Raw genomic sequence first — 12,863 nt, 5'->3', positions numbered from 1 at the left:
ATAGAAAACAAAATACTATAGACTAAAGCAATCATATACAGCTTTCAATACAGAAATTAAGCACAGGATACAGACACACGAATTACAGTAAATGAGCATGTGGAGGTATGCTATTCTACATGTATTTTTAATTAGTGCACTAATTATTTAACAGTTATTTAACAGTGTGAAGAAATACTTTCCACCTCCATGAATCACAGTAAGAGCATTAATCTGTTAATTAACATGCACACAATGTTACAATAGAACGTTTTTTTACAATCAGTTGAATTAGATTTTGGGATTATCTGTTAACTTGGAAATTATATTTATTAAAAAACACTTACAGTGTATTGAATTCTGCCGTGATTTGATCAGCCGTGGTTTTATGTTTTTTGGATACAATCCGGGTTAGCACCCGAACATCCCTTTCAGACAGCTTCCTCTTACAGCATCCACAGTTAATCCTGTTGGATGTGGTTGGTCCTTCTTGGTGGTATACTGACATTACCCTGGATACCATGGCTCTTGATGCATCACAAAGACTTGCTGTCTTGGTCACAGATGCTCCAGCAAGACGTGCACCAACAATTTGTCCTCTTTTGAACTCTGGTATGTCACCCATAATGTTGTGTGCATTGCAATATTTTAAGCAAAACTGTGCTCTTACCCTGCTAATTGAACCTTCACACTCTGCTCTTACTGGTGCAATGTGCAATTAATGAAGATTGGCCACCAGGTATATATATATATACAGTACCAGCAGTACCAATCAAATTAGAGTGCAGATCAGGCCTACCAAAGCCAATGCACGTTCTGTCTGTCAGGCCTATTAACTGTTTCAATTAAGTACAGCGCACCAAAACACACCAAAATTCTCTGTGAAGGTTACTGGCTGGTAACTCTGCTTTACTTAGCCTGTACAACAGAGGTAATTATTGCAATCTGCTAAATACCAATCTGCCAAAATAAGAGGGTACCTGACTCTAAAAGTGAATGGAAAGTGATATGCTGATTGGTTTATTTCATGATTATTAAAGACAATTAGTTCATGCCGCATTTGTTAGTGTCCTCATGATACTTAAGACCCACTTGTGCCCTAAATCAAGCTGCATAGTGCGCAGTTGATTGCTCGCCTATAGATCTCTACAATACGGCCCCAAATGTCCATATGCTTACTGATGTACTTACTGATGTGTGTGTTGAATTACAGTCCAATCCAGCAGAAGAGACCAGATTCTACAGTAGCCAGTAGTTTGTCTATGAAGAGTGATAGATCTATGGATTTCCCTCTAAAGTTCAATGGAGGAGATTCCTCATCTGGACACAGGTAATGGCTCCTCAAAGTTTATATATTATATATATATAAACTTTATATATATATATGTATATATATTTTTTTTTCATAATTCATATTCATAAAGACTTAAGAGTTCAGAAATCAATACTTGGTGGAATAACGTTGGTTTTTAATTACAGTTTTCCTGCATCTTGGCATGTTCTCCTCCACCAGTCTTACACACTGCTTTTGGAGATAAATTTATGCCACACCTGGTGCAAAAATTCAAGCAGTTTAGCTTGGTTTGATGTAATCATCCATCTTCCTCTTGATTATATTCCAGAGGTTTTCAATTTGGTAAAATCAAAGAAACTCATCACTTTTGAGTGGTCTCTTGTTGTGTTACAGTTCAGAGCAGCAGGAGAGACCAGGTTCTCCAGTAGCCAGCTGTTTGTCTATGAAAAGTGATTGGTCTATGGATTTACCACTAAAGTTTAATGGAGGAGATTCCTCATCTGGACACAGGTAATGGCCCCTTAAAATTTAGATACCAGACTCTCTAGCACTCAGGTTTATCCTAACCTTTTCACATAACTGTATATATAATTTATTAGTCGGGCCAGCGGTAGTGTATTAGACCACGACCCTGACGACACGGGTTCGATCCGGCATGAGGAGTGAAGTGATTTTTTTATTTATTTTTTTTTATTGCCTTTATCTGCGTTGAATTCAACTCTTCTGCAATTGGGTTTAACAACCATCTGGGCTGGAGAGCTACTACTCTGTATGTAGCTAGTCTATATATATATATATATATATATATATATATATATATATATATATATATATATATATATATATATATATGTGTGTGTGTGTGTGTGTAAATTAATAATCAATTTAATACTCCTGTTGTGTTACAGTTCAGAGCAGCAGGAGAGACCAGGTTCTCCGGTAGCCAGCTGTGCGTCTATGAAAAGTGATTGGTCTATGGATTTACCACTAAAGTTTAACGATGAAGATCCCTCACCTGAACACAGGTAACATGTTCAGTTCATCAGACTCTTAAATTCTTAAAAAAATACTTTTTCTAATCTACATAGGATGTGTATAGAATATTTTTCTACAAGAGTGCATGTGATAAGATTCGTGGATCAGGTGTAATAATATCTTAATATCTTCACTGGTAAATTGTACATCATTACACATTGTAATGAGGTGTCCTTTAAAGTGATGATAGAAGACTAAGAGGTTCTTATTCAAACAGAAAAATCAGGATCACTTTGCAGACTTACCATGTGTCCATGTAGGCCTTAATTGCATTTAGTGGTACATAATGAAGCATTTTATTATTTTGATTAAGCAAATTGTGAAAGGTTGATGTGTGTTTGCTGAATCCAGCTGTAGCCCAATTCAGCAGAAGAGTCCAGACTTTACACTTGCCAACTTTTTGTCTATGAAGAGTGATTGGTCTATGGATTTCCTTCTAAAGTTCAAAGGTCCTGATTCCTCAACTGGACACAGGTAATGGCTCCTCAAAGTTTAGATACTAGACTCTCTAGTATTCAGATCTATCATGTACTCTGTACAAAGATTTATGCTGCCCACTGCCCTCAATCAAACAGGAAACTTAATTTATTAGCTTTATCACAAATTTTAACTAACTTTACTTAGAAAGACTTAAACAACAAAAACACATTTCCTTGTACTTGTTTTGAGTCAAATTAATTTTGTTTCATATCGTACATGTAACCTAGTTTATAATTTTTCATAATTTCTCTTCTTGACATAAATAAACTGTAGTTGTTGCTAAAACAGGACGTCATCACTGTAAAATAATATTTCAGTCATGGAAGACTGTAAGGAATGCATATATGCATCATTGAGCAATATTATAATAATATACATTCTGTTTCAGTCAAATCCTGGAAAAAACATCAGATTTAACCCTTTCCAGCTGTGTATCTGAAAAAAGTCATCAGTCTGTGAAATCTACAGAAGTGTTCAGAGAGGAAGAAACGTCATATGGATGCAGGTATTGGCTTCTCATAGATAACTAAATCCAACTGTTTTTTTTTTAAATAGGAACCTCATTCACACCTGAGCCTTAACACAAATGAGTCATGTGACAGTGGGAAGGGAAAATTGATAATTGGGCACAATTTGGACAACATGGACTACCATCTCTTAAAAATGGTAGTATGTGTAACTGCAGCCCGGAAAACTAACCTGTCTGTGATTTTGTGCATCAACCAATGGTTTGAAGGAATTTAAGTATAGGTGTTAAGTATTTCTCATGTACGTGCAAACAGGGGAGAGTTTAATGCAGACAGTCAAACATAGCATTCAAAGTGCACAACCACAATGCACCTCGTGTTCCTATATGTAAAAGAACTGGGATCAAAAATGCAAAATGTGATTGATGGCTAAGAGCAAGAATTTAATTACTCTTAACATTTATTTTTCAGTTCTAAACTTTCTTTCTCTCTCCAGTGTCTAATTCACTTTTAAGTCACTTTTCCTTCTGATAATATTACTACAAATTTATTTGATCTGTTTTTCTAAAAAAATAAAATAAAATAGTTTTTAAGCCATATTCAGCTATATGACAGTGGATGTGTCACGCCTGACGCTGTCTATCTGCCTGCTTCTGAAGCCTTCCAGCAAAAAGACTCAGTTTCCCAGCAGCCTTAAGGCCTCGGCATACTTCCAGCGATATGAAATTCGTGAGAATAGCACGAAGTCAAGTGCACTTTCTCGAGTTTCGAGCTGGCATACTTTCTGCGGCTTTGCTTTGCCTGTCTCGTATGCTTCACAACTGCAGGTGGTGCTGTGACATTAGTAAAGTTAAGTTTCATGACTACCGGAAAACTATCACCCATCGCGCTCTGCCTAGACAAGCTCCGGTATGTATCTCTTAATGAAGAATCATAAAGGTGATGGTACTGCTGTACCTGCTCAGCGAGCCTCTCTTCGAAATCGTCCAATCGTTTTCTTGGCACGCCTCTTTTTTAACGACCAATCACAGGTGTTGTTGTGTTGTATGTTCGGCCGTGGAGTTCGCCCAGCTTCTATGTGCACGACACGGCGAACGAAGCCCCTGTGCGACGTCCGCGGCTGTTCGTTTTCTCCGTAATTACGTGAAGCTACGCGAACGTCGTCTCCGCATGAAGTATGCCGAGGCCTTCAGGCTCAGAACTACAGTGACTCTGGGAGTCACATGCCTCTCAAGTGCTCTGCATCACCTAGCTACTGACTGATTGTTAATTATTCCCACCTGGTCTAGCCTGTATAAATAGTCCCTTAGTTCAGCTCTTTAGTTGCTGCTTATTATCTAGTTTTCTAGCTCTGTACGAAGTGTTATTTTTACTCTCTGATTTCCTGGTTCTTGACCCTTTTCTGCTTACCGATTTCTCTATTGCCTATGTGACCCTTAGAACATTATCAGATGATTTATACTAATTTATATAAAACCACTTAAGTAAGTAATAGCTCGACTACGCTAACTGGGGAATTTCACCTCAGGAAATATGGTTCAGATGCAACTTTGGGCTGCTATGCTCAAATGCCATGTGAAATTATTTTAAAAATTATTTTATAGATGAGATTTTATAAGATATATTACAATTATTTAGTGTCAAATTTTAGTAAAAATATAAAAACAATTAGGAACTTTGTATACCTTAGTGAAAATATTCCTTATGCCCTGTTGTTACAGATCCGACCAATCATCTGCTGAAACTAAATATTGTGAGAACTTTAAATTGAATCTAAAAAAGAAGTTTCAGTGTTTACATGAAGTGATAACAAACCAAGAAAACACAAAGCTTCTCAATGAGATCTACACAGAGCTCTACATCACAGAGGGAGGCAGTGGAGAAATCAATAAGGAACATGAGGTGAGACAGATGGAGGCAGCATCCAGGAGTACATTAACAGAGGAAACAACAATCGAATGCAGTGACCTCTTTACACCCTTATCTGAACAAGACAAACCCATCAGAACTGTACTGACAACAGGAGTCGCTGGAATTGGAAAAACAGTCTCTGTGCAGAAGTTTATTCTGGACTGGGCTGAAGGGAAAGCAAATCAGGATCTCCACTTCATATTTCCCCTTCCCTTCAGAGAACTGAATTTAATGAAGGACCAGAAACTCAGTCTGATGGATCTCCTTCATGAATGTTTCAAGGAGACAAAAGAAATGGAAATCTCCAGCTCACACAAAGCTCTGTTCATCTTCGATGGTTTAGACGAGAGTCGTTTAGCTCTAGACTTTCAGAACGGGGTGAATCTGTGTGATGTCACTGAATCAGCATCAGTGGAGGTTCTGCTGATGAACCTGATGAAGGGGAATCTCCTTCCTTCTGCTCTGATCTGGATAACCTCCCGACCGGCAGCAGCTGATCAAATCCCCTCTGAGTGTGTGGATCGAGTGACGGAGGTACGAGGCTTCAGTGACCCACAGAAGGAGGAGTACTTCAGGAAGAGGATCAGTGATCAGAGCCTGGCTGATAAAACCATCAAACACCTGAAGACATCAAGAAGCCTCTACATCATGTGCCAGATCCCTGTGTTCTGCTGGATTTCAGCCACAGTTCTGGAGAAAATACTGAATGAAGCTCAGAACAGAGAGATCCCCAAAACTCTGACTGAAATGTACACACACTTCATCATCATTCAGACACAAATCATAAGAGAAAAGTACCAGAAGAACCAGCAGCACACTGATGAAGAAATGCTCCTCAAACTGGGACAACTGGCATTTCAGCAGCTGATGAAAGGAAACCTGATCTTCTATGATGAAGATCTCAAGGAGTGTGGCATTGATATCAGAGAAGCCTTACTCTACTCTGGTGTGTGTACACAGATCTTCAGAGAGGAATCTGAGCTGCTTCACAGTAAAGTTTTCTGCTTTGTTCATCTGAGCATTCAGGAACATCTCGCTGCTCTATATGTGCACCTGACCTTCATGAACCGGAAGAAGAATGTTCTGAAACAGAATTATTCCTCTAAACTGAGAGTATTGCTGAGAACAGAATTGTCACTCTCACATATTCACAAGAGTGCTGTACATCAAGCACTACAGAGTCAGAATGGACATCTGGATCTCTTTGTTCGCTTTCTTCTGGGTCTTTCACTGGAGTCCAACCAGATTTTGTTGCAAAGCTTGGAAAAACATAGAGAAAGTAGCATATACAACAAGGAGAAAACAGTTCAGTACATCAAGACGAAGATTGGAGAGAATCCCCCTACAGAGAAATCCATTTGTCTTTTCCACTGTCTGAATGAACTGGGTGACAATTCTCTAGTTAAGGAAATCCAACAGTACTTGCAATCTGGAGGGCTGAAAGCAAGAACGCTCTCTCCTTCACAGTGGTCCGCTGTGGTCTTTGTTCTGCACTGTAAAAAGTGTAGCCCTGCTCAAATTAAAAAAATTGATGTCCATTTGTTGCATCTAAACTATTTGACTTCACTCAATCTAAATAAAGTCAATTGTTACAACCTTATTATTTTATTTTGACATAAACCATATTACTTCACTCGACCCAATATTAATTATTCACCTTGATCCAAGTTAAATTCTTTACATTTCAGTTTCGGAACCAAACTAATACATTTAAATTGAACCGAACTTAAAAAAAAAAACATGGCAGCATATTCAGAAGTTCCAGAAGTTACTGTGGCGTGGAAGAGGACGGATTACCAGCGAGATTCGTTTCAGTGCTCTCTTGCTCTTTTTATTTTGCTCTGAGGAGGACACTAAGAGCTGGATTTACGTGGGATTCCACTTTTGAAAGTAAAACTAACTACAGCTCCAACGCAGCTAACCCCACTCCCACACACAGAAAACACACAAAGGGTGAGGCACAAAACAACCACATAACTGATAACTACATGAATAATACTAGAACAGTGATAATAAAACATGACATGAAACTCTGGGATAAACAGTAACATAAACACGCAGAAAAACACCCACTTCCCCCAACAGGGTGAGCTCCCATAATTCCTTCCGCCCCCCCTCCAGTCCCGACGCCACAATACCATAAGCATGCGTTGCTATCTCGCGAGCGCGTTCAGGCACTTTCTCCCTCTCTCATTCTCTCTCTCGCGAGCGCGTTCAGGCACTTTCTCCCTCTCTCCCTCAGTGCTCTGAAGCACTTCTCTACAACTTCTCCTTTGCTCCACAGTGCGCATGCGCAATTCATGTTTGATTCAAATTAAAAATATTACATCCTTATCTCTTTTCTTCGAGTATGATTTCAGTGGAACCAAAACATTTGGTTTATTTCCTTCAGAATTGTAATTAATTTAGTCTGAATCAAAATTGACACATCAAAATTCAAAAAGGTTGAGTTTCACAATAAAGTCAATAATTGTACTATGTGTTCAATCATATTTATTAGCTTGAATGAACAGCTCCATGCTTCACTTTTTACAGTGTGATGACATCAGAAGTGAACATGGATGAATTTATTCTGGAGAGATATGGCAGTTCGGATAAAGTTCTTCATTCGCTGCTGCCTGTAGTTGCACAATGCAGAACAGCTAAGTAAGTAATGCTGAATACATTCACACATTAGAAGTAAACAAAAAACTCCTAGATACTGTATCTCAGAATATTTAGCACGGGTGATTCTCTGAATCATGTGCCCTTTAAAACCCTCAATCTCTTTACATTTTTGGAAACCTTTTTACTTGTTGATTAGCAAACAATGCAATATATGGGTATTTTTCTGCAGTTGTAATCATTTGTTTATCTAGTCTAACTATATATATATATATATATATATATATATATATATATGTATATGATAATGAGAAACGTTAAAAGTGTCAAAGTAAGCTGATTTTTATTTAGGGCAGGTGGTATAGTATAGGGGGATTGATAATTAACATTGATTAGTGATTATTTTATGAATTTATTAATAAAGGAGGAAATATGAAGAAAATATTTGTTGTAGCTATAATTTACAATAAAGTCAGAAAGAATTACAAAAAATAAGTTCATAAACAAGGGATGTCTCTTTATACAGGTTTTAAAATAATTTAGTTTAATACTTTTTTTAAAATCATAATCATATATCGGCCAAACTGTCTGTAATAGTGAACTAAACTTAATAAACTTAATAAGTAAGAAATGGCTAATAATAACTGCTACTTCTGCCTAAGTTTAAAGTTAGCTAAACAAGTAAATAACCTAGCAAGTTTCCTATTACAATAACCTAATATGTGCATTGTTTCTTTGGCTTGCTGCACTAAACAGCCTGTAATCAGTCATATTTGTGCCTGTTAACTGCAGTTTTTAATGTTTGACTACTCTTCAGCTGTCCACAGAAATAACTAGTGCATTTATTATTTAACTCTACAACTCTCATAATATATTAGAGGTTGAATAGTTGAACTAATGTTAAAAATATGTGTTTTCTGCAGCCTTAAGGATTGTAAACTGACTGAGAAAAGCTGTGCAGATCTGGTTTCAATCCTTAGCTCAAAATCCTCTACTCTGCAAGAGCTGGATATGTCTTGGAATAATGTAGGAGATTCAGGAGTAAAGTTGCTCTCTGCTGGACTGAAGAATTCCCATTGTAAACTGGAGATACTAAGGTAAGGACATCCAAACCACACATGACCTGGCTCCTTAGTAAAGGTTCTTCACTTAACTGGTAACAATTTGTTTTAATGTTATCTAATGAACTATTTATGATTTATATAATTCAGTATTATTCAGTATCTGCCCACCTGTTTCTTGGCTTCTGCCTGTCTGAATGATGAGTATAAACAAAGCTCCAAAAAAATCCCTTTACTAATGCATACTGCCTTAAAGTGTTTATTACATTTTTTATAAAAATCCAAAAATATGTTTTTTCAAGAAATGAACTAAATATTTAAAGGGACATGTAATAAACATAAGCAAATATTTGAAAAATATTTGTCTAGAATTAATTGAGGGATTGTTAATTTTTTTTAAGATATATGTGGCACAATTTCCTTAGTAAAGGTTCTTCACTTAACTTGTAACACTTTGTTTTAATATTCACTAATTAATTATTTATGATTTATGTAATTCAGTATTAGAGTTCTATTTCTTTAAGCCCAATTTGAATTAATACATTCCTACAAGACCTAACACTTATAAACATCTTATATCTTAAACTTATTTGTAGTCAGGCAGGAACTGAAATGACTGTAAATTAAATTTAGTTTGAGGTATATTGACATAGCACTTGACCTCAGTATATTTGCATTCATAGCTAGCAACAAATATTAATGTTGCGATGTTAATGAAACGTAGCAAAACGAAGACATTATAAGCTCTATATAATTTAAAAAAAAAAGATTTTGTCTTTGATGTAACTTTACCCTTTGCAGAAGATTTTGGTTTGTATACAGTCATGTCACACACAGCTAGAGGTGATTTACACTATGTACAGTACTGCTTCGAGAATTAAAACTAATCATTCAGTGTTGACAAAGTTAAAGCTGAACTATTCTGTGTGTTCTGAACTGAGAAATTTAAGAGTGTCATTGTATTTTTTTTTGTAGGTTGCAACAGTGTAATATCACAGATGAGGGTTGCACTGCTCTGGCTTCAGCTCTGAAATCTGTTTCCTCATGTCTGAGAAAGCTGGATTTGTATGGGAACGACCAAATCATGAGAGGACGCAAGCTGCTTTTGGATCTTCAGACTAAAGGATGTTACAGACTTCAAGAAATAATAATATGAGCAACAGAGGCGTGCAGACATAGACATCAGGTGGTGCTAAAGCACCACCAACTCTGCCCTTTATCAACCAATTTGAAACTTCGTTTTTGTTTTTTTATTATTAAGATTTTACTGAGGTCGGTTTGAAATGATCTTTTGAAAACCTGAGCGATTAAAAACGAGCGAAAACAGAATGCCCTGAAATCAGCTCACACACACCCGACCTCTCTCTTCCGCGGTCACGCGCAAGGCACACTAGATGCGCTGCAGCATCAGTTCAGTTCAGCGAGTTTTCAGCACATCACGCACGGCAACAGATAGGCTTCTTCTCCCCCCGTGTCCCACCAGCCAGGTAACATACACATCCAGTAAAATCCTACCGTTTGCCCTCTAAGCCCAAAGTGAAATCATTTAGTTGTGCAGTAATATGTCTCATACAGCACCAAACTACTATGTATTTTATCAGTTGGTGGTGTGACATTTTTCCATTGAAAACTCACGTTTAGAGAATGTTACAAATAAAAGTCAAATTTCATTCAACATGTGCGTGTAATTTTTATTATAATGAAGTGTTCCACGTGCTCTAAAAAGTGCCCTTTTTCCCCCCTGAGCACTTGCCCCCCAAAATGTCTGTGCATGCCACAGCATTTTTCAGTTCAGGTGGAAGTCTTAGAAGACTGGGATTTTTCCAGTCTTGTACTGTGGAATAAACAAACAAGTCAGTGTTACTGAAATATATCATAATGCAGTAAATCGGTTAAACATAACAAATGACAATAAACATAAGATGATAAAGTTTGTGGATTTACAACTGAAAGAGTTCCTCCCTTTTCAACATTTAGTGGCTTAACAAGAACATTTAAACAACTTGTCAATGGGGCCATGTGGGACTTCGCTTTCACAATCTCATACAATCTCATACAACAGTAAACAAGGAAGCAGACTAAAAACCAACAGCTCCTATAGCACTAAATACTCCTTGGTTCTTGGTCAATTATAAATGTTTGTCTATATTGTTTACTTATTTAATTCTCATTTGTTGTGTACATATTGTGTACTATATGTTCATATTTTTGGTTATTTTTATTTTCTTGGTTTTGGTTTGTTTTAATCCCTTAGTATGCACAGGAAATATCTTTTGAGTATTACAGGTATTGCTACGTACATAAAGCAGTATGAACCTCTCTGAGCAAGGACAACAGTTCCACCTTTTAGGGTTAGACTATTACTTTATTTTGTAATATATTATTATTATTGTGAATGGAATAAGATTTTTTAATTACAAGTTTAATCAATCTAAATAAACAGTATATGAATAGTGCAGAGAATGTGTGTGTGTGTGTGTTTTTTTATTATTCCAGTCCAGAACAGCAGGAAAGCCTGGGCATCTCAATACCTATCTGTGTGTCCATGAAGACTGACAGGTCCATTGGTGCTGTGGAGATTGGGCTGTATTTGGAATGGCATACTACATACTACTTGCTAACTAAATCTGCCTAAAGCTAGTATGCAGTATACAGTATGCGACCAAACTGAGAATCTGTAGTGCACTACAGGTACCCGGATGGTGTACTACTCCACTCTGATTTAGCAGTGTGCATGGAGAGCTATCTTCATGGTGTACTGCATCCCATCATGCATTGCGACTGGCTTTTCCAGCTCGCTTCAGAAAAAAACAAGATGGTGGCGAGTGCAAGAGATTTTTAAATTATGGAATATACATTTTTTTTAATTAAGGGAATTATTTAGGAAAGTAATGGCTCTCCGCTGCCGAGCCCCTCCGCTGCCGCGGCCGAGCGCTCTCCACCGCTGTGACCCTCCGCTGTGTGCTGCAGCAGTGAGCCATTACCTAACTTAATGTAGTAAAAAATTCCCTCAGTTTTAATAAATTGTTCTCTTTATTTAATAAGTAATTCCACTAATTCGTTCTGTTAATTTAATAAACAATTCCCTCAGTTTTAATTAATTGTTCTGTTAATTTAAAGTAATTCCCTCAGTTTTCATAAATTGTTATGTTAATTAAATATATAATTCCCTCAGTTTCAATACATATTTTCTTTTAAATAAGGGAATGATTTGAATACAAATTAATAAAATTGTTTCACTTGTGCAACGTGTCTCTATATTATTTTATTGTTGAGACTGTGTAAATATAAATGAGAGTTTGTTTAAATGTTTTCTTCTTGTTGGTAGTTATACATGGATGAAAATAGTAATAGGAAAATAAATAGGAAAACATATTTAAATAAATAAATAAATAAATAACTGGAACTTACTTGGGTTGTGGGGGCTGCTGCTGCTAAATAAAATTGAATTGTGTTAACTGCACTTACATTAAACTCTAAAATAAAAGCAGCAATTGCACACATATTCGTTTTAATAATGGAAAGATAGGAAATTTTTCATGTTCTTTCTGTTTACAACTCACTCTGAGGAATTCAGAGCACTACAGAGCACTGACTGGTGTGTCACGACCGTGTAGGGTACCACAATCAAAAGTGTTGTAGTACTGAATACTACATACTGGGCAGTGTGTAGTATGCAGTACATACTAGTGCAGTAGGCAGTATAGTCGTATACCATTCCGAATACAGCCTTTGTCTGGACTCAACAGCTCCTCAGTTTAGAAAACCAAACAAAAAGAAATTGTTCTAAAATATATAGATCTTTCATGTAAAATGTGCTCTAGTGTGCTGTGGCTAGGCTCTGCCCCTTACCTGAGGCCTGATATGAGACAGCTGCAGCTGTTTAAGGAACTAATGAAAACTGCTTTTAAACAGCTGACTGTAGTCATTTCTCAATCTGTGCTCTTGTCTGTACTTGTGTTCTTGTGGACTCTGGAAATGTCGTCAGTCTCAGCACAAGTACTGTTCCGCTTAGAAATTAGTATTATCAGC

General features: G+C 36.9%; 1 protein-coding gene across 1 annotated transcript; it reads left to right on the top strand.

Moving 5' to 3' along the window:
- Positions 1–2,186: 2,186 nt before the first annotated feature.
- LOC125794046 (NLR family CARD domain-containing protein 3-like) lies at positions 2,187–11,258 on the top strand. The gene is made up of 5 exons (XM_049473450.1): positions 2,187–2,298; positions 4,977–6,668; positions 7,702–7,812; positions 8,694–8,867; positions 9,807–11,258. The coding sequence occupies exons 1-5, from the start codon at positions 2,231–2,233 to the stop codon at positions 9,985–9,987; spliced, it is 2,226 nt and encodes a 741-aa protein (XP_049329407.1). The 5' UTR covers positions 2,187–2,230; the 3' UTR covers positions 9,988–11,258.
- The last annotated feature ends 1,605 nt before the right edge of the window (positions 11,259–12,863 follow it).

This window comes from Astyanax mexicanus, unplaced genomic scaffold, assembly GCF_023375975.1.
Source record: "Astyanax mexicanus isolate ESR-SI-001 unplaced genomic scaffold, AstMex3_surface scaffold_38, whole genome shotgun sequence".
NCBI classification, from domain to species: domain Eukaryota; kingdom Metazoa; phylum Chordata; class Actinopteri; order Characiformes; family Acestrorhamphidae; genus Astyanax; species Astyanax mexicanus.
Note: the sequence above shows the minus strand (reverse complement) of the source record. Positions and strands in the feature narration are given on the sequence as shown.